Source organism: Chelonoidis abingdonii, chromosome 11 (assembly GCF_003597395.2).
Source record: "Chelonoidis abingdonii isolate Lonesome George chromosome 11, CheloAbing_2.0, whole genome shotgun sequence".
Taxonomy (NCBI): Eukaryota; Metazoa; Chordata; order Testudines; family Testudinidae; genus Chelonoidis; species Chelonoidis abingdonii.
Window position 1 is genome coordinate 35,097,766 of NC_133779.1, and position 26,824 is coordinate 35,124,589.

At 57.7% G+C, this 26,824-nt stretch overlaps 2 protein-coding genes across 2 annotated transcripts; both read left to right on the forward strand.

Annotated features, from left to right (window-relative positions):
* Nucleotides 1–12,386: 12,386 nt before the first annotated feature.
* On the forward strand, nt 12,387–16,468 carry LOC142047565 (fibronectin type III and SPRY domain-containing protein 1-like). The gene is made up of 5 exons (XM_075071358.1): nt 12,387–12,458; nt 14,796–14,891; nt 15,405–15,536; nt 15,631–15,732; nt 16,325–16,468. The coding sequence occupies exons 1-5, from the start codon at nt 12,387–12,389 to the stop codon at nt 16,466–16,468; spliced, it is 546 nt and encodes a 181-aa protein (XP_074927459.1).
* FSD1 (fibronectin type III and SPRY domain containing 1) lies at nt 15,989–24,454 on the forward strand. The gene is made up of 9 exons (XM_032806539.2): nt 15,989–17,238; nt 17,616–17,737; nt 19,229–19,438; nt 19,933–20,031; nt 20,778–20,937; nt 21,372–21,451; nt 22,146–22,397; nt 22,889–22,977; nt 23,834–24,454. Exons 1-9 carry the CDS (start codon nt 17,129–17,131, stop codon nt 23,942–23,944), a joined length of 1,233 nt encoding a protein of 410 aa, XP_032662430.2. The 5' UTR covers nt 15,989–17,128; the 3' UTR covers nt 23,945–24,454.
* The last annotated feature ends 2,370 nt before the right edge of the window (nt 24,455–26,824 follow it).

Consider the following 26,824-nt stretch of genomic DNA (forward strand, 5'->3'; position numbering starts at 1 on the left):
AATTCAACAAGCAAGAAACTGGCCTGCATTGTGCAGGAGGTCAGACTAGATGATGATAATGGTCCCTTCTGACCTTAAAGTCTATGAGTCTATAAGAAACAGGGAAAAAATTGCTCTTTAAATAAACCTGTCAGAGTGGGGCAAAATTTTTCAGACAAATCATTTATTTACTGCAACATTTCATTACCACGTGAAATTTTCTTCAACTTTTTGATTTGCTGAAAAATTATGGAAAATGTTGTATCATTTGATCTGATTTTTCCCCCAAAAAATTACCAGTGAACTGAAAAATCCATTAGCCACCCAGCTCAACTTTCAGGTCCTCTATGCATCAGAAGAGGCAGGAAACAGCCTTAAAGCCAATCCCCACCTTCTAAAACCATACGCAGCTTTGCTTGTTTGATCAACACATCTGCTTTTATTTTAACAATACAAACGTCAGACGCACACTTGAAAAAGCCGTCAAAGCCAGCCTGCATCTGAACAAGCGTGCAGGGAGGTCAAGACATGACAGATGCCAAAGGACAGTGTTGCATTCAGACAGCTTTTCTTTAGAGTCCATTTTACAGAATCCACTGAGAAGAAAATATATATATAAATAATATAGACAATAATTATAACAGTAATAAAAAAACATTGCATTTACAAAAGCATCTTTCATCCAAGGATCTCAAAGTGCTTTAGAAAAGTGGGTAGGAATTATACTCACATCACAGAGAGGGAAACTGAGGCACAAACAGGGAAAGTGATGTCTCTGATTTCACAGTGAGTTAGTGGCAGAGCCAGGATTCCGAGCCAAGTCCTCTGCTCTAACCACTAGACACGGTTGCCTTGCTACATGCTTATTACATACAATGTGCAACAGATATTGCAACTGCATGCACAGTCTTTGGAGACCGTATTGTGTTACACAGATGAATGGTGTATGTGCTGCTTGAGGGCCTGGGCATGTAATTAGAGGTGCCAGGCCTCCAGGATTGCTCTGGAGTTTCCAGGAATTAAAGATCAAGCTTCAATTAAAGATGATGTAACATGACAAAAACCTCCAGGAACATGTCTGACCAAATTTAGCAGCTATGGCTGCAATTGCCAGGGCCTGTGTCCAGGAAGGCAAAGGTGGAGAATGATTAAGCTGAATCATTTAAGATTATAAACACCTCCAGAGTCTACTTAACACCCCCCCCCAACCCCAGGCGGGAACAGACTGATTCAAACTGGTTTTTTTCAGACATCAGCCAACAAAGAAAGGGCTTTTGGCATAATGAGGCTGGGTTTAAACTGCCTCAGGGCATCTTTCTGAGCCAGCCAGCGGATGGGAGCGTCTGGCCCCAACCCTTCCAGAAAGACCTTGGCCTGCCAGGGCCCCATGAGACTGATGAGTGACGGCCAGGCAGCTCCTAGCATGTTCCTAGCAACTTGTCTTTCCAGGTTTACTCTGTAATGGTGTCGCCTTAAGAATGAAGGTGCTTGTTCAGAGCTGGCTGGAAACTTACAACTGCAGGCCCCCCTGTTTATAGCCCTCGGGGGGGAAAAGCAAAGCCCAAGCGCTGGCCTGCGGGCAGACCAGCTCGCTGGGATATTACATGTACAGCAGGAAGCTGTGCAGACTGAAAATCCCCATCAGGCAGAGGAGAGACGCCCAAAAGAGGCGACCGCTAGGAACTGGAAACCTTAAGTGGGGGCCCTCCAGGGAGCACCGAGGGGGAATAAAGGTGCAGTTACCCCGACACTGCGACGCCGTTTACACGTGAACAGTCCGGAGAAGAGTTTGCTACATTTTCTTCATCGGTCACCATGGACAAGTCGTCTGACAGCCCGTCCGCCTAGGCACTGTAATCCTAGCCAGGCCGGTGGGCATCCCAGCTAGTCCCTGTCTCACGAGGGCTCCCCTGCCAAGCCACAGGGCTGAATGAGAAGCAGCACACGTTCCCTCCGGCAGCCCAGCTGGGCAACGCCAGCAGGTGGCTGTTGAATCATGACTGGGGTGGAGAAAGTACACAAGGAAGCGTTATTTGCTCCTTGTCCTAATACAGACCTAGGGGCCTCCAAATGAAATGACTAGGCAGCAGGCTTAACGCAAACAAAAGGAAGTATTTCTTCATACAATGCACAGTTGAGCTGTGGAACTCCTTGCCAGAGGAGGTTGTGAAGGCCAAGATTATAACAGGGTTCAAAAAAGAACTAGATATATTCATGGAGGATAGGTCCATCAATGGCTATTAGCCATGCTATGCCGTGTGCAGCCCCGAGCACATGGGCAGCACTTAACCCCAGTGAGAGGCAGCCCCAGGGTCCAGGTGGAGAGAGGCAGGGTTAGAACCACAGAAGCAAAGTGGGCAGGGCTCTGACATGGGGGCATCCGAGTGCTGTATGGATCTTCATGGCCTTTCCGTTGCCCTCTGCTTGAAGGAGGAGGCCTTTTTGGAAGCTTTCGTGGGGCCAGGGCTCCGTTCTGTAACTGGAGGCTTCCAGTTGTGCCCGCTTCTCTGGAACTCCTGGATGTAGAGGCTGGTCTGCTTCATCTCGCTACTGGCTCGGGAGCTGTCTTTCTTTCCCTCTTCCTTTTTGCGGAACAGAACGTTCACATAGATTGCCTGCCCTGGATTTCAAACAGAGGTTATGCCGAAAAGCGTTAATGGCTGCCGTCCAGCACAGATAGTCACAGACCTGGTCAAAGCCGCTGCGTGTGCTAAGCATACTTATTTCAGCCTAAAAGAAAGGAGCAAGTAAGTCCTTTTGTGGCGTGAGATAGCTGGAGATAGTGGGAGACAACAGAAGCCACCGCCCAAGGCAATCGACCCACATGGCAACACCTGTGCAGCGCTAAGCCATGTGGCCTGAGGGGTTTCCCTTGGACTGGTTGCAAATGCATAGCCGAGGGGATTGCTTGGCAAGCTGCGTATGTCAGTGAGGCAGAAAAACAGCAGTTATTAAGAGAAGTCTTTGGGAGCATGGTGCTGAGAGGGTAAGAGAGAGCCCCGTGGGGTATAGGCCTTGGTGGAAAAGCAGGATTGGCATTCATGAGCGAGCAAATTGCCTGCAGTTGTTTGTTCCTACTGTGTTCAGGGAAACAGGACTTTGTTGACATTGCTTGTAAGTAAACAGGCTTGCCCCCGAAGAAATCTCTGACTCATATCATCAATCTCTCCTCCGACTGGAAACCACCCAGCCAGGCGCCACTCAGGCCAAACACACACAGCAGAAATGATCTTCTGTTACCCCACGGCTTTTCCTCCTGGAGGAGTTTCAGAATTATTTGCAAATGCTATACCCAGGAATTGCATTCTCCTGCCCCATGGAATGCAGCCCATTCTGGGGCAGGACACAGCAGCTATTTAACAGCTACACAACAATGGCTGCTTAGGACAGGAAATGAAAAAGGGTCCTGCGTCTGAATGAGACAGCACGGCTGGTGGGTTGTTTCAAGAAGTGGAATGGAATCCGTACAAGATAGCCAGGGCTAACGGCTTCCCCTGTTGGTAAATACCTGCTGTGGCCTTTAACATCCAGGAGGGACGTCACCACTAGCAGCGCTGTGCCCCCTGGCGTTAGGGTGACCAGATGTCCCGATTTTATAGGGACAGTCCCGATTTTTGAGTCTTTTTTCGTATATAGGCTCCTACTATCCCCCCACCCCGTCCCGATTTTTCACATTTGCTGTCTGGTCACCCTAACTGGTGTCACACTGGGATACTGCCTCAGGGAAGAGTGTCATCCCCTCAGCCATCAGCACCCCCTTGGAAATTTGCCGTCCCAGTGCAGACCCTAGCTCACCCTGCTTGGTTTGCACCAGCTGAGTAATCCAGAGAAGTGAGGATGCAGGAAGCGAGTGCTAGTGGATAGGGACCAGTGCAGCAGCTTCCCAGTTGGTGCGGGAGGGATACCTCAGTGGTTTGAGCATTAGCCTGCTAAAACCAGGGTTGTGAGTTCAATCCTTGAGGGGGCCATTTGGGGAACTGGGGTAAAAATCTGGGGATTGGTCCTGCTTTGAGCAGGGAGTTGGACTAGACACCTTCTGAGGTCCCTTCCAACCTTGATATTCTATGGTTCTGAAACTCCGCTGATGGGTAAGGGGTGATTTTAACCACATGCCCTCTTGTATGTAGACACGGCTTCTTTAAAAGTCCCTGCTGTCTGCCCCCTGCTGGAGGGCAGCACTGCTCAGCCAGCCCCCCTCGGTATAGGAAGAACAACTGGGATCTCTGCCCAGGTGACTCCCAAGGCAGGGAGTCGTTCACTGAAGTGGCCCAGGGGGTCACAGAGCCCTGGGGGATCCTCGCCACCTCTCCTCCAGGCCGGCAGTCTCTCAGCCAGCTAGCCACTGCAAGGGGCAGGGTCCCTGCTCCATCCCTGGGGACATGGGCTGCCCCGGTAGTCCTCAGGGGCTCTCTTACCTGGATCTCTGCGGCTGCGTTTGTAGCAACAGATCACGGCTGGCAGCAGCAGCAGCGCGGTGATGGCCAGCGCTCCAGCCAGGCCCAGCCACAACACTAGATCTGAAACAGCAGGACAGAGCCATCAGCCTCTCCGGGTGCCCCACGCGTCCTGTCCCCAGCACCCTCCACCTGGAGACAGGCAGCTCTGTCCCTGGGGAAGTGCTGGCCTGGCCTGATGCTGCGACTCACTGCAGAGTCCCAGGCAGTGACTTCTGCTCCGGGTTCCTTGCTGGGGCACCATGTCCTGTGACGATGCCACAACTTGCTGCCATGGGGAATGTCCGGGGCTGGGCCAGGCATGGGCAGTGGGGGCTAGACAGGGGTTTCCCGACTTTGGATGCCAAAGTGGTGTTCCACAATCAATTTCAAGGGCTTGTTAGCCACAGGAAGGGGCTGGCCCAGGTGTAGCAAGGAGAGATCTGGAGGCCGTAGGAGAGTTTGGCTGGGTGTGACCTGGGTCTCCCGGAGGGGCAAGGCGGGGGAGGTCTGGATGGGTGTGACTCTGGGGTCCCCTGGGCCCATGCCAGTGTAATCCTGTGGGTTTAACGCCTCTCACCTCTGCTGTGATTCCTCAGCCAACCTCCTCCTCCTGCTGCTGCTGTCAAGAGAAATAAACACCTGTCACTGGGCTACTTCCCCAGCCCCCCTTGCTCTGTGTCCTGGGGGAAGGGGGCTGCCCCAGCCAGGGCTTACTGTGCTCCTGGAGTCTGCCCTATTTCATTCGTGACCCCCAGCAACCACGGATCCCCCATACGAGGCTCCCCCCACCCCGCCCCGCCCTTTGGATCTGAATTCACTTTCTCTGCCCAGTGCACGGTTCTGCAGACCTTTCGGTCGCACCATTAGCACTGCACAAACACGGAACATCGGTGAAGTGTGAGAGGCCACGGCGGCCGGACTCCACGTCTGCAGCAGTTGCGTTACGACTTTCAGTCTTCTGGATTTTACACCTGAGGGCTGGTCGGCAGAGACCTTCGCAGCTTCCCATAATCGTTGAGTGTTTATAACGCTCCAGCAAATTTCCTTTAAACAAATAGGTCTGCTCCGGCTTCTCCAAATGGCCGCTATTGATAAAATCCCATGATTTCTTTTCCGTGATTTTCCATGTCTTGGCCACAACTCGGCCTCAATTATTTGAGGACCCTCCCACCTGATTCCTGAACCATGCCCAGGGCTGCCAGACGCCACGGTGATGGGCACGTGAGTTACATTAGCCAGGCTTTGAAGGGGAACATGCCACAACTTCAGATATTTCCATGGCAACCATGTGATGTGAGAGAGAAAATTCATCACAACCCGTGAGGTTACCGCCTTTCCCGTGGCGAATGCCACGACAGCAGCATTTTCCAGTGCCACGCACTGCGAGAGCCCAGCACGGGCAGGGTCGAGGCCAAGCCCCTTGCTGGTGCTGGCTGAGTGGGGGGCACTACCCACACAGACTCTATGGCCTGGCTTCCCCTCCCGTCCCCAGGGGCTGCTGAGAGGGCTGGGCAGCTGGGGACCCAGCGAGCCAGCTGCAGGGAGCTCGCTGGGCACCGCTCAGCAATTAGCACACAGGCCATCTGTGTTCCTCGCTCACTGGCCAGAGGGTGCCCGGCTGGGGAATTCTTTCTGCAGGGTTCCAGCCAGCCCCGAACTGGGAGCCGCTCCCAGCATGGGCCCAGTTGGGTGCAGTGGGGGGGAGGTTGGGGGGTGGCCATATGGGGCCTGGAGGAGACACGCAGGCAGACATGGTCTGCAGTGTGCATAAAGTCACAAGGCAGAGAAGCGGGTGCTCCCTGGAAGAGGCTGGCAGAAGACAGGCTGCAGAGCCCACAGGGGAGAGGGGCCCGCAGGGAGCAGGTAGGGCCCAGGGCCCGTAAGGTGGGCATGCAGCCTGCCGTGGGGAGGAGAGAGACAGCCGAGGGGGCTGCAGGATGCAGGGCCCCGGGCAGGTCGTGCTGTGGTTTCAGCACTTCACGCTGTGGGTGGCACATGAGAACGGAAGCGCAGCCCTGATGGGAAGTGAGAAAGCTGACATCCGACCAGGGAGGGGGATGGAGAGACCCCCACTCGGCACCATGCTGTGGGGTGCAGCTTGGGGGAGACGAGGGGCTCTACCAGTAAGTGGGGCTGTAGAGAACTGCCCTCCCCAACTTCCCGTAGGGAGCAGGCAGTGCTCTCAGATGCTGCCCCATCCATCTGGAGCCAGATCATCCCCCTCACCTAGGGGCTGATCCTGTTTGGTGCTGATCCCTGGAGCAGGCCCACTGGCCCGACTAGGAGTGAGTTGCAGGTTCTCTCCCCTCTCTGCCCTGGCAGCGCCCCTGCCCCCCTACCTGAGATGTTCAGCATTGTCCCGTTGCCCATGGCATCCAGATACACCGGGATCTCCACGATGGCTTTGCACATGTACCACCCCACGTCATCCTCACTGATGTTGCCCATCCTCAGGGTGAACTTAGGGGGGTGCCAGGTGAAGCTGAGGCGGGCGTCATCACAGACCCCCAGGCCCCTGCAGCAGTTGGAGACGCTGGTGTTGTTCAGCACCACCTGGCAGAAAACCGTCAGGGGTCTGTCCCTCTGCCACTCTACACGGAGCTGCTTCCAGCGCTGGGTAGTGTTGATCTGGCAGGACAGCTCCACCGAGCCCCCCAGCGGGGCCAGGATCTGGGCAGGATCTTGCCTCACTTTCAGGGTCCCTGCTTCCTCGCTGGCTGCTAGAAGAAAGGCTGAGGGGAGGAAGCAACTGCATAGAGACACTTCCACCATGGATCTCAAAGCACGTCCCAATGATGGGTTTTACCACCCTCAATTTACAACTAGGGAAACCCAGGTACAGAGACAGGCAGTGACTCACATAAGCAGACACAGTTGGTATCGAACCCAGGCGTTCTGACTCCTGGTACCCGCTAACCACTAGACCACACTCAGTCCCCGAACCAAGTATAGTCCTGACCCCTCGCCTCCTGCTCTAACCACCAGATGACGTGGCCTCTGAACCAAACTTTTTTTCTCAAAGGCACCAGTTCTGAGATCCCATGTACAGCCTTGGGGACCCCATCAGAACAGCTCTGAGCCTGACTGACCCCCAGACCAGCCATCTTGAGTCACAAATCCCAGGTCCGCCCCCCTTGTCAGAACATCTTTCCCCTGAAGAACAAGCCCTGCCGGTGCATCTGCCCAGGCACCAGTGGTTTGAAAGCTCGATCCTGTCTCCACAGTTCAAACCAGCTCCTGTGTTTCTCTCACCCAGAAGCAGAGCGGGGACGACTTTCGGGCTTGGCTGGGTGTGTTACGCTAGCCCTCAGCAGGCATCGCTGAGGGCCGAATCCAGCCCTGGACTGGCTGCTTAGCCCGGAGTTAGGGTTAGTTAGAAATGAATTTGTTGAGCTGGGAGGGTTAAATCATATTAAACCCAAAACCCTCAAAAAGGAGACCAGAGGTTTTTCAAAACCCCTAACCCCCCTGGGTGCTCCTGCCCTTGCTGGGGAGGCTGAGAAAGGCCCCGATCCTACAAAGACAGTCTTCACATCCTATTTTTCATTCAGTGTTTGTGCTACACCAGGCATGATGTGGTCCTAGTCTCTGGCTCCGAGGAAACACACCATAACGATTCTAATTAACTCTCTGCATGAGAGCAGCCCCACTGGGACTATTCAAATACATAGTCCCTGGATGACTGATCAGGGCCGGAGCGTGCCTAGCTCGTGGCCCCGATCCTGTGACTGACGATGCTTGGGCATTGATTCCAGCTGGGTGCTGTTCCAGCACCACAGGCCGCCTGCCCGCTGTCATTCACAGGATTCGGGGCCACCATGGGCCAAGCAGGCCACGAGTGCAATTCCCCAGCAGTTTTACGTGGAAACCCAAGGAAGGCAAATGCTCCCCCCACCCTGGATCCATCCTGCCTAGTTCGTGAGCTCTCTGGGACAGGAACTGTCTAATCTCCTGTGTTTGTTCACCTCCAGCACAGCGGGACCCGATCTCGGCTGGCCCCTAGGCCCTGTTGTAACAGACATCATTAATAATAACGTGGTGGCTGCGCTGAAGACAAGAGGAGATCGGCAGCTCTGCAGTATTGGGCGGCCCTGAGATGTCACCAGCCCGATGGAAGTTTAGTCCTATAGGTTTTGCACGAGTCCTAGGACAAATGGGAGGGGGGGTCTTTTAGGATACCTCCAAAGTACCCAGTTTCAATTAACAGAGGGAGGGACGGGAGAAGACCCCCTCCCTCTTCTGGAGGGGAGGGGGGGTTCACTCTGCCAGCTGGAGAATCCTGGGGCCACAAAGGGGACGGAACAAAGGGGTCACAACAGGAGGTGATGGGACAAAGGTTGCTACGCAGGCCAGGGGAGGGGCGGGAGATAGGGGTGCAGTAAATTATCCCCAGGGAGAAGCTGAGACAAAACGGCTGCTGCTGGGGAGGGAAAGGAGAGAGGCTGCAGCAGCAGAGCCCCCCCACCCCCCGCCCATGGCCCCGTGCATTCTCTGGTGGAGTTGGGGGGGGAGTACACGACTCTCTCCCTTGCCTATCTCCCAGCCTCCCCTTCACTCTGTAGCCCTACAGGAGGCATTGAGAGGGGATTGGGGTGTTACCAGTGTCCGGTGTGATAGGGCCCCGGTTCTATGAGGCTGGAGAGTCCCCAGACCCGGTTAGACAGCGCCTAGATGTTACCACTGCCCAACGGGCACCAAGCGAACTGCAGTGAATCCCTGACTCCGGGAAGGTGCGTATCTGCCATGGCCACTCATAGAATCATTGAATCTCAGGGTTGGAAGGGACCTCGGGGGGTATCTAGTCCAACCCCCTGCTCAAAGCAGGACCAATCCCCAACTAAATCATCCCAGCCAGGGCTTTGTCAAGCCTGACCTTAAAAACCTCTAAGGAAGGAGATTCCACCACCTCCTAGGGAACCCATTCCAGTGCTTCACCACCCTCCTAGCAAAATAGCATTTCCTAATATCCAACCTAGACCTCCCCCACTGCAACTTGAGACCATTGCTCCTTGTTCTGTCATCTGCCACCACTGAGAACAGTCTAGATCCGTCCTCTTTGGATACCCCTTTCGGCAGTTTGAAAGCAAGCTATCAATCCCCCCCATTCTTCCTTCTGCAGACTAACATCCCAGTTCCCCAGCTCGCTCATAAGTCATGTGCTACCAGCCCCCTAATCATTTTTTAGCCCTCCACTGGACTCTCCAATTTTTCCACTTCCCAGCACAGAGGGCTTCCTGCCTCCTGCTTCCCTGGAGCTTGGCCAATAGGCTGGAGCATCCCCGAACTTTGCCTGGCAGGCAGGGCTGGAGCTGGCCTGGCCCTGCAGAGAATGTGGGGATTGAGATCCAGCTGGCTGGGTGGATTGGAAATCCTAAAAGCGGGCCCTCGTGCCTCCCCAAATAGGCAAAGCTTAGCCCTAACGCCTGGGCTTGATCAGTGCTGTGCACCACTGCTAAGAGCAACAGGACGGAGACTACAATCCCCAGCCTCTGATTGCAGCTTGTGGGGAGGCGTGGCTCGTTAGTGGCTCTCTGGGTGTCTCCACAACTGGTTGCTAAGTCTTGACTGACCCTCCGGCCTGAGATCTAAGAAGCGCAATCTCTAACCTCTCTCACCCTCTCTGCGCTGTGCAAGACACTGAGCTTCTGCACACTGTCACCAGCATGACTATCTAGCAGGGAAGGCAAAGAGGCAACGTCTCCAGCCAGGCCCTCTGCTCTCTCAGCTATGACAGGCTGGGCTCAGGGGCATTTAATGGGTTAGGTGGATAATAATCGCCTTTTTACAGATAGGGAAACCGAGGCCAAAGAAGCAATCAAACTCAAGGTCACCAGTGCTCAGCAGCAGAAGCCAAGAAAGAGCTGGAGTCTGGCTCCCAGCCCAGGGCTCTGACCATAAGAACATGCCAAACTGTCAGACCAAATAGTCCCATCAGCCCATGTATCCTCGTCTTCTGACATGGTCAGTGGAGATCTATGAACAGAACAGGCAATTTATCAAGTGATCCCATCTTCTGTCAGACAGAGTTAGGACACCCAGGAGCATATACTGACCATACTCGGCTAATTGCCATTGATGGACGATCCTCCAGGAACTTATCTAATTCAATTTTTGAACTATTACAGTTTTTGGCCTTCACAACATCCTGGCAATGATTCCACAGGTTGACGTGGCGCTGGGCGAATACTTCCTTCTGTTTGTTGTAAACCTGACTGCCTATTCATGGATGATTCCTGGTTATGTGAAGGGGTAAATAACATGCCTTATTCACACGCCTTTATGATTTTTAGATCCAATCATCATCCTGGCCCCCTCTTTCCAAGCTGAGCAGTCCCCTTGTTTTAATCTCTCTTCCTATGAACAGCTGTCCATACCTAATATTTTTGTGCTCATATCTCTGTACTTCCACTGCCCCATTTATCATATTTGAGATGAGGACAGAATACAGGCAGTATGTCAAGGTGTGGGGCCTACCATGATTCAATATAGTGCACTATGTATTTTCTGTCTTAATATTCTTCCTTTTTCCTAATGGTTTTCCTAACAATTTCTGTTTGCTTTTTTTGACTTCTGCTGCATGTTGATCTCCAGCCAAACCCTCTGCCCCAAGCTGGAATAGAACTCAGGAAGTCACCTGGCTGCGTAGTCCCATGCCTGAACGAGGCAGACAACTCCCTTTGCCTTCACCTATCACTCACAGCCTCGAGTCTGGAGGAGGGTGAGGTAACGACTCATTGGGATTGCCTCCTATTCCTGACTGCAAAGTCCCTAAAGCACCCCCTGTGGAGTAAGCTGGGACTGGAGAACAGCCACGAGCTCCCTGGTCCCCCCTTATAAGCTAACACCCTCAGCAACATCCTCCTAGAGTGCCCCTTCTGGGAGAGTCAGGCATTGGAGGGCCCTGAGTTTCCCCACCAGCTGACTTTTAGGTGACTCTGCAACACACGGAGGCACAATCTGGAGACAGCCTCCCCAGAGGCGAGCGATGGGACCAAGGTGAGCTGCAAAGTTCTTCAGAGAAGAAAGCGAGAAACTGAACAGCACTCCCTCCCAACCATGACATCAAGGCCTCCACGCTCCCGCTCGCAGAGGGACACAGCCTCTAGGCAGCACACAGAACGTGGTCTTCATTTGCGACATGTAGGTTCAGTGACCAAGAGAGCTCAGAACTAGAGCAACCTGAAATGGCATCTTAGCTGTGCAAATTGAGCCCACACCTGCTACAACACAGCAGGGTGCACTGGAAGCAATCACCTCTGCATTGACATCACAAACTGCCAGCTACAGCGGAGAGCCAGGCTGTTGCACCAGTCATGCCACCCTGCACAGGGGCAGGATAAAACCCATGCAACAGAAAATTTACCCCTGTTGTGTGCTCAGTCACCCCGCCATGGATACCAGACACTGAATCACCACTAGGGTATACAGAATCCCCACCCCCTTGCACAAGTCAGTTTCGCTCGTACCAGCCTGGCGTAACTCAGGATGCAGGAGCAGAACACACACACCCCGTGTTAAGCGGGCCTGATGCCCCACCCCTGCAGAAATAACCAGCCGGCCGAGGGAACAGGCTGCAAAAGTACAGTCCACGCTGCAGAGCGATGCTTCACAACACTTGAGCAAGGGCCACCACACTGGTAGCACGGAATCACACCTCACCGAGGCAGCAGAGCCACAGGCAATGGCAACACATCCTCAAAGCGTGGGCATCGTCTTTCCTCGTCCACCAACTGGGCACATGCTAGCCAGCTCCTACCCTGCTAACCCAGCAAACTCTAGCCCCCTCCTGGGACTCTCTCTGACTCCCAGCGACCCTCCCACTACCCTGCGATTCTAGCCTCCCTTAGGGTGACCAGATTCCTGATTTTTTTAAGGGCCTATTGGGGGTCTTTTCTTATAGGGTCCTAGTACCCTCCCTCCCGTCCGATTTTTCACATTGCTGCTGGTGACGTCCGACCCTAGCCCCTAACAATGCGCCATCAAGCTCAAGACACCTTCGAAGCAGGGCTGGCCCGTAGGACTCCTGCCTCCCACCCTGAAGGGGTAAGAGCTGGGTGGCCTCCCTAGGCAGGACCAGAGCGGGGGCTGTGTGTGCATACCCCACCCTCTACTTCTTGGGCAAGGATACACTTCCCAGGATGCCCGTGCACCTGCGCACTGGGAGAGCAGTGCAAAGTCCCAGGCTCGGGGATTTGCGGCTGCTTTCCCCAGCTTGTGGATGCCGGAGGGGAAGGGCCGGGCCGGGCGCGCGGCACACCGGGCACAGAGCCCTGCGACGCCGCTCTCTCCATGCGCCCTGCCACCACCGCACACTGCTGGGCTGGGCAACGGCGCTCTGAAGATGGGGGACCAAAAAGGTGAGCTGGCTGGGGGGGATGCATGGCTCGGGAGAACGGCGCCAGGGGATCTGCAGCAGGATCTGGTTCCACAAGGCTCGGGATGGCAGGCGATCTGGCAGCGCGAGCGTCTCTCCCGTGGGGGGGGCCCCGGCCGGGCCGGCGGGGAGCAGAGCGGAGATGGTCCTCGGCTGGCTCCGTCCCCTCCGCGCAGCTGGGGGCTCGCATGGCCTGCAGCCGTGTTCCAGCACCCGGCTTGTCAAGGTCTGTTCTTGCACGGGCGATGGGGGACAGGGGCTTCCTCCCTCCTCTGGAGGGCGCGTGGGGGGGGGGGGGGGCTTGTGACTCTGAGGAGGGCTGACTTGCATTGGGGGGTGTGGTGTAATTCAGTGGACGTGCAACAAAGAAGGGTGTAACATCCCTCCGCAGCTTCATCCCTCCAGGGAATGAGTTGGGAAATCATCCCCTTCCTCCCTGCACGGTCGGTGGGTCAGAAATGAAAGCAGCTTGGCTGGACATGAATAACAGACACCCCAGCCTGAGACTCAAGCGGATGACTAAGCAGACCCCCCCACTACCACAAACTGGATGGAACTAACGACACCCCTCCCTCTACAACAAGCTGGATGGAACTACAACTCTCCCGCCCCCCCCCCCGCCGCCTATTACCACAGCTGGACAGAACTACAGACCCTCCTGGCATATTCCCCAGCCCCTGGCAGGACAGAACTCCAGACACTCCCGTTTCCCAGCCTTCCAGGTCATCCTGTTGTAATGAGAGCAGATCCAGCTCCCCCAGATCTCCTGCTGGCTCCAGGGGGTGTTCCCAGTGTGCAAGGAGCTTCTTTGGTGCTGAAAGTATTCCCCCAGGGAGGAAAGACGGGCTAAGCTCTGCCCCCGACTCAGCCCACGACCCTGGGACTGGATCGACATAAGCGGATGAGAGTCTGCCCATGTGGCTCCACTCGTAGCGCGGGGCCTGCCTGGGTGACCTTGGCCTGCTCTGCAGAGGTGCTGAATCCCCTGGACTGCAGCTGGAGTTGTGGGGCCTCGTACTTCTGAAAACACCCACCCTCTGTGTGCCTCAGTTTCCCCACTGCAATGGGGGAGGTTGTGATTCTCACACACCTCCTGGGGTGGGGACATATTTGAGCTCCACCAATGGAAGGTGCTGTGAAAATTCTAGTGTCCGTCATTCATTAGTAACACAGACCCCTGGCGAAGGTTCGTCTGGTGATGGTGGTGGTTTTTCAATCATGAATCAAAATATAGGTACAGAAAGAGGCTCTGCTCTGTACAGGCACATCCCAGCCCGAGACAGTATTTTGATTATTTGCATTAGAGTGACATATAGAGACCCCCAATCCAGATTGGAGCCCCACAGTGCCAAGCCTGGCACAGACACCTACTGAGATACGATTCTTGCCTCAAGATCCTTACAGTCAAAATAGACAAGACACACTGCATGGGGAAGGGAAACTGAGGCACAGGGACGGGACTTGCCCAAGGTCACCCAGCAGGCCAGCAGCTGAGCTGGGAATGGCACTGGGTGCCCTGTCCATAAGACCCCACAGCCTATAGCCTGGGGAAAATAAATGCATTTGCCAGTCTGATGGTAAATGTAATATCTGTGCGTAAGCAGAGTAGGGAAGGGTCATACTTGGCATAAGAGAGCTGTGGGAGGAGAGAGATTAGGAGTCCAGACTCCTGGGTTCCATTCCTGGCCCCTCCATTGAGTTCCCATGTAACCTTAGGCCATCTGTGCCTCAGTTTTCCCCACTGTTTATAATATAATGTTACTCCTCGAAAGTGCTGTCAGCCTAGGCACCTCGTGTCTGGGGCATGTATTGAGATGCTTAAATGGAAGGCACGAGGGGCAGCGTGGCACAGCATGATGCGTTGTATCCCTGTCCCAGTCAAGGGGCCCCCCGTGGAGATCTGAGCTGGGCCCTGAGGGACAGTGATTTGCCCCCGGCTCAGGAGCAGGGGTGGGGGTGGGAGCCCAGGGGTGCCACTGTTGGCAGGCGTTGGTGTTTTGGCCTAGGACGCCCTACGGAAGATCATCACCACGCTAGCCGTGAAGAATGAGGAGATCCAGAACTTCATCTATGCCCTCAAGCAGATGCTGCAGAACGTGGAGGTAATGGGAGGTCCAGCCTGGCTATGTAGGGCTCCCCTTGCCCCAACCCCTGCTCTTTGGGGGTTGGCATCACAGCACCCCATCACCCTCCTGCATGACACTTCCTCCCATCATCTCCTTTGCATTGTGTTGGCATGACAGGACCCCTCCTCCACCAATCCCCCAGCATTGGCATGACAGGACCCCTCCTCCACCAACCCCCCAGCATTGGCATGACAGGGCCCCACCTCCTCCAGCTCCCCAGCATTGGCATGGCAGTGCCCCCCCATCACATCCATGCCCCCTGCACTGGTGCTGGCCTGGTGTTTCCTTGGGGATAGAATTCGCCGCTCGAACGAGCCACTTTTACGAGCGTCGTGAAGGGTGAAGCCGAGGGGCCCTTCCTGAGTCATCTGGCTAGGGCAGGGGCCTGCTGGGGCGGGGACCGGGAAGGGGGTAGCTCAGTAAGCCCCAGCCGGGGTAGCCATCCTGAGCTGGGGCCTGCGCTGCTCTCCCCCGGCCTGTCTCCCCCAGGCGAACTCCACGAAGGTGCAGGAGGACCTGGAGGGGGAGTTCCAGTCCCTGTACTCCCTGCTGGATGAGCTGAAGGAGGGCATGCTCATGAAGATCAAGCAGGACCGCGCCAGCCGCACCTATGAGCTGCAGGTGAGATGCCCCCGCCCCCCACTCCAGCCGAGCCCCTGGCTGCCCCTGCCCGTGCTGCCCCTCACTGGGCCAGGCTCTATCTGTTCCGCTGCAGAACCAGCTGGCAGCCTGCACCAAGGCGCTGGAGAGCTCCGAGGAGCTGCTGGAGATGGCCAACCAGACGCTGGAAGGGGCCGAGAACCACGACTTCAACCAGGTGCGCCCCCACTCCCCGCCCCCCGCTGGAGCCAAGGCCCCCTGTGGTGGGGCTGAGGGCGAGCTGGGGGGGAGGCAGCAGTCAGGGGCACTTCGTGGGATGCCCCTTCCTGGTGTGGTGAGCAGCCTCCATCACTGGGGGAGGTGGAAGGCCAGACCCTAAGGGGGCGTCCAGTCTCTGGCATCCGTGATCCAGTGTCTGACCCCCCATGTCTCCCCCAGCTCCCCACCCCAGCCACAGATGAATGCATCTGGGCTGCTGGTGTAGGTTCTCCAGGCCGTGCCACACTCTCTGCAGGGGACATGGGGCTTGGCCTGGTGCAGACTGTACCAGCACCCAGCCGTGTTCAGCCACATAGGCCCAGGCTATGGGAAAGGTGAAGGGTGCAGCTAAGCGGGGGGGGCCCAGTGCAGAGGGTTATTAAATCCATGCCACTCATTGCACCGCAGGGAGGGACCAGGGTGGGTCCATGGTGCAGGTTTGTCCCACTACAGTCCTCCTGGGGTGGCAGTCAAGATTTCATGCTCCTTATCTATTCCTGTCCTGGACCCCTGGCTATGCCCCCTATTCTGTTTTCCCTTAATATCACAAGCATTGCCACACTGGATCTTATACCATTGACCTTGCCAGTCTGGTCCCACCAGTGGATGCTTCAGACAAAGACCTCTTCTCCTCCCCACCCCGTAATGCCCTGGATTCTGCAGTGTCACCCTATGGAGAGCAGACACCTTCCTGACCCCCGGCTCCCCGCAACCCAGAAGCATGAAGGTCGCTTTACCTTGTAACTGTGGAGGCTGCGCTTATTCCTGGGAATTCCTACTCCTTTCTTGAATTTTACTAAGCTATTTGCCTCTGTAATCTCCAGCGGCAGTGAGGTCCGCAGGTTAACTCTGCGTTGGATTATATGATGATGTAGACTGGGATCACCCCATCCCAGGTGAGAAGGGAACTGCAGCTCCTGTGAAGGTAACTTAGGCCTGCCTCTACAGAGAAACGGGCCAGACTGGAGTCCTGGGATGTAGCTTAAAACAGAGAATTGCTGATTTCAGGAAGACTTGGAGGTGATACCTAGTGGCAGAGCAGGAACCAAGCGGCGGGATTCTGAGTTTCTAGTCCTGGCTCTGGGATAGTGTTACCTAGTGGGTAGAGCAGCGGACCCAGGTTCTACTCCTGGCTTTGGGATGGGAATGTTGTCTAGTGGCTAGATAAAGATGGTTGGGAGTCAGGACTCCTGGGTTCTCTTCCTGTCTCTGCCGCTGACTTGCTCACCTGGGGAAAGCCACTTTCCTGCTCTGTGCCTCAGTTTCCCCGTTGTGGATTTGTGTCCCTGACGGGCTCGGAGACCTTCCGCTAGGGAGCGCTACAGCTGCACAGAGTATGGTGATGATTATTTATAATGCACCTGGCTGCCCTGGCTGACTCTCTCTCCCTCTCTCTTTTTTGTTCCCTCTCCTCTCTCTCTCTTTTCCTCTCTGCTTCGAAGGCTGCCAAGCAAATCAAGGATAGGTACGGTGCCCGCCGCCCCCGTCTCTCACCCCGCCCCATGCCATCACCCGTTCTTACTAACATAGTGCAGGCTAGCAGGTAGCACCATCCTCTCCCTGTTGCCCTGAGCCCAGGGGGTGAACCCCCAAGGCTGGAAAGGAGAAGGGAGCTGGATGTCCGGTCACTGAAGACGACCCCAGCATTCCTGGCGGGGAGGGGAGATCAGGGACATGTTGAGTCCTGGCTGAGTATGAGCACAGATGGTGGATGGTCTCTGATGAATCTGGGTGCTTCCCGGCTCCCCCTAGTCTGCAGGGAATGGGGGTGCGGGGGCTCAGCTGTGTGGGTGCATTCTGAGAAGGGGCCCTTCTGACTCTTGTGCGTCCCGTCCCCCCCAGCGTGACGATGGCCCCGGCGTTCCGGCTCTCGCTCAAGGCCAAGGTGAGCGACAACATGAACCACCTGATGGTGGATTTCACCCAGGAGCGCCACATGCTGCAGTCCTTGAAATTCCTCCCAGGTAAATGGGGCCCCACCTGGGGTTGGGGCAGCCACCCTGGGCTGTCGTGGGTGCCAGAGGGTTTCCCGCAGCCAGGCCAGGCCATACTGGGAAGACATGGGGGTTTGAGAGGGGCTGGGCCAGGCCGTGGCTGGTGGGGGGTGATAGGGTTTGGGAGGGGCCAGGCCGGGCCGTGGCTGGTGCGGGGTGGTGGGGTTTGGGAGGGGTCAGGCCATGGCTGTGGCTGGTGGGGGGCGATGGGGTTTGGGAGGGGCCAGGCCGGGCTGTGACTGGCGGAGGACGATGGGGTTTGGGAGGGGCTGGGCCATGGCTGGTGGGGTGTGATGGGGTTTAGGAGGGGCTGGGCCTGGTCGTGGCTGGTGGGGGGCGATGGGGCCTGGGAGGGGCCAGGCCCTGGCTGGTGAGGAGTGATGGGGTTTGGGAGGGGCCAGGCTGGGCCATGGCTGGTGGAGGGTGGGGGGGTTTGGGAGGGATCAGGCCGTGGCTGTGGCTGGTGGGGGGCGATGGGATCTGGGAGGGGCCAGGCCAGGCTGTGGCTGGGGGGGGGGGGGGGGGGTTCCAGTGCCTCCATGACCCCTGTGATGCTCCCGTACAGCGTTGTCAGGACGGCGCCTCTGGCGTGGCGGCTGACAGGGTCGTGGGCTCTGTGGGGGGGCTCAGATGGGGGCCTAGAGGAGGGTGCCAGCCGAAGCGCCCTCTGGCTGGTGCCGGCCCACAGGCCAGTGACTTGTCCCATTCTCTGCCTAACAATTTTTGGAGGCTAGTGATGCAGTTTGGGAGTAGGAGGCGACCAGGCTGGGCCATGGATTCGCCCTTGGCTGGAGACGTGCAGGGGGGTTTTGAAGGGTGAGTACATCGGTCTGCTGTTGCATGCTCTCGATGCGTAGAGCACTCCAGGTGGGCTGGTCCTCTCTTCACCCGCGGGGCCCGCTGATCGGACGGGATCTGTCGAGGTGCAGTGCCAGCGCTGGGGTACATCTCCAGCGTGACGTTAGTGCGTCTTGGATCGTTTGCGGCGTGTCCTTCGTCGCAGGTAGGTCCTGCCGAGCCAGGCGTTTGTGGCACGCCATATCGGGCGCGCACAGGCCTGCAGTGACTGTGAGCTCGGTATGTCAACCTCCAGCGCTGGGGATGAGGCTTAGTTGAAGAGTGGGAGTATGAGCACAGCGGATGGAGCCTAAGCGCCAGGCCGGGTGCGCTTGTGCTAGTCGCGTGCGGCTTGTCTCGGCCAAGAGGCTTCTCAGTGGAACTGGCGGCCGCCGGCCGCGCGAGCCACGGCCGTGGGCCTGCGGCCAGCGTTGACCGGGCCGGGCCGTGGCTGGTGAGGGGTGTTGGGGGGTTTGGGAGGGGCCGGGCCGGGCCGTGGCTGGTGAGGGGTGTTGGGGGGTTTGGGAGGGGCCGGGCCGGGCCGTGGCTGGTGGGGGAGATGGGGTTTGGGAGGGAGCACAAGGACCGTGGCTGCCATCCCTTTGCTCTCCCCCTTTCATCTAGTTCCCAGCGCCCCGGAGATTGACATGGCTGAGTCACTGGTGGCCGATAACTGCGTGACGCTGGTGTGGAGGATGCCCGACGAGGACAGCAAGATCGACCACTACGTCCTGGAGTACCGCAAGACCAACTTCGAGGGGCCCCCGCGGGTGAAGGAGGACCAGCCCTGGATGGTGATCGAGGGCATCAAGCAGACCGAGTACACCCTAACTGGTGAGGGGAATGGGGGTGCCTACTCACTGCAGCCCCAAAAATTGCTTACAGAGAATGGGATAAGTGCACTGGCTGTGGGGGGAGCTTTGGCTTCTCCCATACCAGCCTGTCCCAGCAGGGGGCGCTGTAGGGAGCGGGGCAGGAGCACTGGTAGTGGGGCCAGTCCCTGGCTACCCCAGTCCCAGCCTCACCCAGCAGGAGGTGCTGTAGGGAGGGGGACAGGAGTAGGGAGCAGAGGCAATGGATGTGGGGGCAGTTCCTGGCTACCTCAGTCCCGGCCTCACCCAGCAGGAGGCGCTGTAGGGAGGGGGGGCAGGAGCAGGGAGCAGGAGCACTGTCTGTAGGGGAAGATCCCAGCGACTCTGGTTCTAGCCTGTCCTACTAGGAAGCGCTGGAGGGTGCCGGGCAGAGGGATGGCTGAGGGGGGCTTGCCGGCCCTGCTGAGTGCTGACATGGGTCCCCTGCTCCCGTCTAACCCCGGCGACTCCCCTCAGGGCTCAGGTTCGACATGAAGTACATGAATTTCCGGGTCAAAGCCTGTAACAAGGCTGTGGCGGGCGAGTTCTCCGAGCCAGTCACCTTGGAAACCAGAGGTGTGTTGGGGGGGGGAAGGGGAACAGAATTAGGGGGTACAGCCTGCATCAGTGACACCCTCTGCCACTCCCATCCCACTCTCCTGGGTGGAAGTGGACCCCACTGGACACCCCCCAACACTCCCACACTCGCCTGCGAGTGACACCCATGTGGCTGGGGGCATGGGGCAAGGCTGGGTGTGCCTTGCAGAGCCCCTGGCACCATTGGGCTGCCAGCCCATAGGGCAGCCTCTCCCTTACCCTGACTGGCACTGGGGGAGGACAGAGGGGTAAGGCACCCAGCGTGGGGACCCAGGGATCCTCAGCACCACCTGCGAATCCCCCTCACCCCCCATCTGGGACACCTCACTGACCTCAGTGATCCCCTGCATGGGTGGTGAGTCCCCCTTGAGATGGGGTACAAAGCTGGGGGAGGGGTCCTCCCTGCAGTGTTTGGGGGGTGGGGTGGAGAGAAGGTGGAGCTATGGGGGGGGCTTGTCCCTGGGAGGGAGTGATATGGGATGGTGGGGAGCGGAGTTCTCCTCAAGTTGGGGATGAGATGAGGGGGTGGGAGCAGGGAGCTGGTGGAGTTTGAGGGGATGTGGGAGGGGTTCCTGCCCAGGGTGGGGTGAGATGGGGTGGTGGGAGTGGGGCTCCCTGTGATGGGGGTGAGGCGGGATGTTGGCAGGGTAGCACTGTGGAGGGGGCTCCCCCCAGGACAAGGGGGCTCAGTCCAGGTCTGACTGTGCCCCGGACTCCCTCCCCAGCATTCATGTTCCGCTTGGACGCCAGCACCTGTCACCAGAACCTGAAGGTGGAGGAGCTGAGCGTGGAGTGGGATGCCATGGGGGGCAAGGTGCAGGACATCAAGGCCCGGGAGAAGGACGGGAAGGGCAGGACAGCGTCCCCAGTGAACTCCCCTGCCAGGTAAGGCCCCGGCCCTCTGTAGCACATGCTCACACCCCGCAGCATGGAGGGAACAGAGAAGCTGAGAATAGCGGGAGGCTCAGGAGCAGACACATCCTGTCCCAAAGTCCTCAGCCCCTAGGCCCTGGGGCAAACCCAGCCATGCAGCCAGGGGAGGGGGGCTGGAGTACAGGCTCAGTCATGGATCAATCCCCCGGGGCGGATCCAAGGGGGTCATGGAGGAAGCCGGGGTGCAGGACCCACCCTCTAAGCCGTTCTCAGGGGACAGGACCTGGGGAGCCTGGTCGGAGCCGGGGGGTTGGGCCCCGGCCTGTCATTGGGAGATGACAGAGTGAGGGCAAAGGCCAGGAAGGAGTCTCAGGGTGAGGGCGAGGGGACCCTGTCCCTGGGGCAGGAAGTGGCTGCAGCCTGTTTGCCTGTCCCACCTTCTGTAGGTGCCTGCAGTCTCCGAAGAGGATGCCTTCGGCCCGCGGGGGCAGGGACCGCTTCACGGCCGAGTCCTACACAGTGCTGGGTAAGGGGGCAGGGAGTCTCTGTGTGCGGGCATGGGGCAGGTTACACTGTCATGGGGGACGGGGGGGGCGGAATAATGTCGCCTGCTGGCAAGCGGGACCCCTAGGGGGCCCGTGAAACTCAGTCGCGTGTGCCAGGCGCTGGACTCCTGATCCGATTTAAATCCAGACTATGTGCTGGGGGGCGATCGAGGGGTAAGGGGATGGGGCAGCCAGGTGCTGGAATCCTGATCCAATTTAAAACCAGATCGTGTGCTGGGGGGCAGTCGGGGGGTAAGGGGGTGGGGCAGCCAGGCGCTGGACTCCTGATCTAATTTAAAACCAGACTCTGTGCTGGGGGGTGATCGGGGGGTGAGGGGGCGGGGCAGTCAGGCGCTGGAATCCTGATCCGATTTAAAACCAGACTGTGCTGGGAGGCAGTTGGGGGGTAAGGGGGTGGGGCAGCCAGGCGCTGGACTCCTGGTCCGATTTAAAACCAGACTGTGCTGGGGGGCAGTCGGGGGGTAAGGGGGTGGGGCAGCCAGGCGCTGGACTCCTGATCCGATTTAAATCCAGACTGTGTGCTGGGGGTGATTGGAGGGTAAGGGGGCGGGGCAGCCTGGGATCCCCATGGCCCCTGCTCCCTCCACCCATACACATGTGGGCGGGTGGGTGCTCGGATCCCCGTGGGCCCCCCTGACCCCCATCCCTCCACAGGCGACTCGCTGATCGACGGGGGAGACCACTACTGGGAGGTGAGGTACGACCGGGACAGCAAGGCCTTCGGCGTGGGCGTGGCCTACAGGACCCTGGGCAAGTTTGACCAGCTGGGCAAGACCTCGTCCTCCTGGTGCATCCACCTCAACAACTGGCTGCAGGTCAGCTTCACCGCCAAACATAACAACAAGGCCAAGGTCCTGGATGTGCCCGTGCCCGACTGCATTGGCGTCTTCTGCAACTTCCACGAAGGTGACAAGAGTGTGTGTGTGTGTGTGTGTGTGTGTGTGTCCCAGCAGAGTCCCCAGGAGGTAGCGGGGTGTTCTGTCCCCCCCTGCCCGAGAGCCCCTGCTTCTCTGAGTTGCCACCAGCCGGGAGCTGTGTCAGGGCACTGCCAGCCTCGGTTGAATCCAGCTGGTGACCTGGGGCTGGGCTGCCCAGTGGGATCCTGGCAACTGCCTGTGGGCTTTGCCCGGATGGGGCTGCATCAGGGTAGAAATTCTCAGAACTGGGCAGCCCCTCTAGGCCGAAGGTTCCCCACACGATCAGACGCTGACGCGCTTCCCAGGCCGCTGGGGCTGGAACGGCAGCCGGGGAGGGGGTTGCAGTTTCTCAGGCTGGGCTGGGTCTGACCCAAGGGCTGAAGGGGAGGCCAGGGGTGAGAAATCCCCTCCTCTCGCACCGTACACCTTTGCTGGGCTGCTCGGCCTCCCTCTTCTGACTCTTCCTGTGTCTGCCCGCAGGTTTCCTGTCCTTCTACAATGCTCGAACCAAGCAGCTGCTCCATTCCTTTAAGGCCAAATTCACCCAGCCGGTGCTTCCTGCCTTCATGGTAAGGGGTTGTTCACGGGGTGGGGGACACTGTGGCTTGAGGCTCTGGGAGAGGAAGCTGGGGTCCAGATGCTCTTCCCTTCCTGATCAGGGAGGGTTACTGCATGAGCCCAGCCCTTGGGGTGGTAATGGGGGTGGGAAAGGAGGAGGGTGGACCCCACTACAGCCCCTCCCCAAGGAGGGCTCACTTTGCCTTGTTTCTGTCTTGTTTTCTGGGCCGGGGTCAGACCCAGCGCCCAGCAAAGCCCTCGGATGCTAGAGACTAGATTTAGATGGCTGGCAGAGGATGGCCCAGCTGCCTCTGCTGGGGACACTGCTGTGGGGGGAAGCTCGCAGCACCAGAAGGCCCAGCTGTCTTAGAATGGGCATAGCTCACCAGACAGTTGCTAGCTTGGTGGCTAGCAAACCGTGGTTTGCCAGAGGACAGCGAATGGGAGGGGAGGTTTCTACGGGACAATCTCTCACTGGTAATAATAATTAGTTTGATAGAGTGCTTTTCCTTAGACCGTCTCCATGCGCTTCACAATCTTTAACGTATGCGAGGTGGACTGGGCTTCAGGAGACCTGTGTTCAAGTTCTGGCTCTGCCCCGGGGGGACTCTGGGCAAGGCACTTTGCTGTTGCGTTCCTCAGTTTTCCTATCTGTAACATGGGGATAATCTTGCTCTGCCTCCCAAGGACAGGTGGGAGGTAAAAGCCATGGCCGGGAGCGAGGCACTCAGAGCGAGATAAATACCTGGCTGCCATGACGCCTGCAGCCCCCCTTTTCCCTGGCTGTGGCATCCCCCGCATGCTATGTCTACTGGGGATGGCGCCCTCTGCAGGCGGCTGCAGTAACTGCCTCCTTGTCCTCCCCAGGTTTGGTGTGGCAGCTTCCACGTCTATTCTGGACTGCAGGTACCCAGCGCTGTCAAATGCCTCCAGAAGCGAAACAGCGCCACGAGCAGCTCCAACGCTAGCCTGACTTAGATGTACGTGGCCCCCAGGTGCGGTGGGACCGGGCCACCTCCTGGCTTCCTGCAGCCAGGGAAAGACGCACTGGGGCCTGTTGAGTTTTCTTTCCTCCCAGTTCCTGGAAGGCTGCTCAAGGCGGAGAGGCTGGTGCTGCAGCGACTCGAACGCTCTGAACGTACCGAGACTTACCTACCTACGATTGTAAACCCCCCTTGCTCTCCCAGAGCGTCCCTTCCCGCCGCCTCAAACTTGCCTTTACGAGACGGGGACGTCCACGAGCCAGCCTTGTGCCAAAAGCAGGCCCTGCGGACGACCGCCTTTAAGCGCACCGTGATCTCGAGTCCAGGGGATGGGGCCTCCTCTGGCTGAAAGCGTTTGGTGGTTTTTGTGGGTTTTTTTGGTCCTGGCAGTCATAAAGCCTGACGCTTAAAGGTGGTCCCAGGAACGTGGGCACTCATCTGCTTTTAGAGCCCGTTAGCCTCTCGGATGGCAAAAGCTGCTTCTGGCCTTAAGAATAAACCTAGCTCTCGGCATAGCCTTCCCCTCTGGTGTCAGCTTGTGCTTGGGCGAGCCAGTGGCGGTCAGGGGCCAGGCGCAGGGAAGGGACAACGGCGTCTTTGTCCCTTGCTGCTCCCGCCTCGAGGCACCATTAAAATCTGGCGCTGTGCTGCCCGCATCATACATCTGCCTCACATCTAGTCTGTCCTCCCCCCCACCCCACCCCCAGGTGGGAAGCCACCAGCCAAATCACTGGGTTCTCCTGAAATTCCCAGCATGGGTCATTGCCATCCACAGCAGTGCTCAGCAGCCTGACTCCTGCCTCCCAAGCGGCTGGCCCCCACCAAGGACGGGGGAAAGGCCTGATGCGGGTGGAGGGGTTGACTGCTGAAGGAGGTTTTACATCTGACTCTTCTGTGCACCACCCCCTGTAACAGAGAAGAGCTCAAAGCAACCCCCGCAACCCTGCTTGGCCTGATATGGGCTGGAGTGCAGGGCAGTAGCTTCCCACAAAGAGGTAACAGCTTCTCTCTGTATTAGCCACAGTCCCACCCCGGCTGTGAGCAGTGGAATAACATTTCTCTCTTCCATTTGAGGACCGTGGAAGAATGGCACGGGGATGGGTAGCGAGGGACGGTAAGCTGAGCTCAGCTCAGCTCCCAACCCAGGGGCCCCTGGGGGGAAAGGTTTAGTGGGGGCAGGCAGCGCAGGAGGGTGGGCAGAGGGTTTCCAGGCTGGGCTCCGTACCGCTCTGGTGCATGTAACCCCTGTGAGGGATCTGCAGCCATTAGGGCCTGGAAAAGCCCTTTCGGTGCAGAACAGAGCCCTGCAGCCCCTCCAAGCTGAGTCACACGGCATGGCCAAGCTGGAGGCCTTCCTGGGGCTCCAGGCTGGGATTGCATAAGGGCCCACCTGGCTGCATGCCAGTATTGACCCAGGATGGTGCCAGCTGGTCATGACCCCCTGGCACCCTGGTAAACAGACAGGCCAGCTCGGGGGTGGAGCAAATCAGTGTGGGCCAGCAGCAGGCAGAAGGACGACAGTGAATTCAGCCACGCTTACTGTCCGGGGCAATACCTCGGTCCCCACAGGAATGAAGCCGCTTCCAAAATGACCATGCATGGAAAATAAACCCTTTGGGGTGTGGGCGCAAGGCTGAGCCGGCCCCCTCAAAACCCACTAGTTAAGCTGAATTTCTGTTCCAGTACAGGCGAGCTGTGAGACTGCAATCCAGGCCTTCGGTACTCAGACAAAGGGCTGGGCCCGCTGGCCATGGGCACGCTGCTTTGGAAATAAACAAGCTTGTTCTTTACAACGCAGCCGGAGCCTGCTGGCCTGTGACAGCTTTAGCACACTGCTTACTCAGTGCACAACACTGCAGATCCCCCCGCAAGCAGCTGCCATGGCTAGCAGAGGGAATAGCATCCAGCTGCCCATTCCAGCTGCCGTTTGCCGCGTCACCCTGCAGCAGGCTGGGCTCTCCCACAGATCCTACCAGCCCAGCTGAGCACCTGCCCTGCCTACCAAAGTAACGCTTGGTACCGCTGTGGATCAGCCCCTGACGCTGCAGCCGCCAGCGGGGGCTTGGGGAACCTCCCCAGGCAGGGTGGTGGAGCTGGCCGCCAAGCGGCAGGATGGTGCAAGTAGAACCCAGTCAAAGATCTTTTATACATTGAACACCTAGTGTCACCTAGTGAAAAACACCCATCAGGGAGAAGAGATCAAAGCAGCTTCCTGGCTGGTTTGCATCGCCCCTTGGGAATCCAACATGATAAACCTACCGCCCCCATGGTTAACCCCCTGCCTCCTTTCATAGCGAGAGTCACATCCTACCATTCCTAAAGCACCTTCTCAGTTAGCTCGTGCGCTAGTTAAGTCCCAGTGTACAGCCTGGCTTTGGGCCCAAAGGGGGAAGCCCAAAAATTCTCAAGCGGGCCCTGTGCTGTGGGGTACCCAACCTGAGGCAGCTGGCACCTGCTCTTTAAAAGGGCTGAGCCTCCCGCTGCTCCCACTGCTTTCCACAGGAAGTCGGGATTCTCAGACCCTCTGAAAACCAACCCCAAGCGGTCTCAGGTTGGGCACCCCAAAATCACGAGCGACTCACCCAAGGTCACACAGCATGGCGGTGGCAGAGCCACGCTTCAAAGCCAGGAGGCTTGACGCCTACCATCTTGCTCTAGCCCCTGCACCCCATCCCCTCTCCCCAGCCGACGTGTGCAGTTAGGAGATGGCTGCTACTGCAGGAGGCTGGGGCTAGCACCAGTGAGTCGAGGGGCAACAGTCGCTTTTATTAGCAATGTATGCAAAGTAGGTAACAATCACACTGTACAAATCCTTTCAAAAGCACAGGCCCCCGTCCAGCCGGACAGCCAATGAGCCCGTCCTCAGCTGGCATAC

Coding starts and splice junctions, on each gene's coding strand:
- LOC142047565 (XM_075071358.1), top strand. CDS start 12,387: ATGCGCCATCAAGCTCAAGACACCTTCGAAGCAGGGCTGGCCCGTAGG. Junction 15,537..15,630: donor GCCGCACCTATGAGCTGCAG/GTGAGATGCCCC, acceptor GTTCCGCTGCAG/AACCAGCTGGCAGCCTGCAC. Junction 15,733..16,324: donor AGAACCACGACTTCAACCAG/GTGCGCCCCCAC, acceptor TAATATCACAAG/CATTGCCACACTGGATCTTA.
- FSD1 (XM_032806539.2), top strand. CDS start 17,129: ATGCACCTGGCTGCCCTGGCTGACTCTCTCTCCCTCTCTCTTTTTTGT. Junction 17,738..19,228: donor GTCCTTGAAATTCCTCCCAG/GTAAATGGGGCC, acceptor CCTTTCATCTAG/TTCCCAGCGCCCCGGAGATT. Junction 19,439..19,932: donor GACCGAGTACACCCTAACTG/GTGAGGGGAATG, acceptor GACTCCCCTCAG/GGCTCAGGTTCGACATGAAG.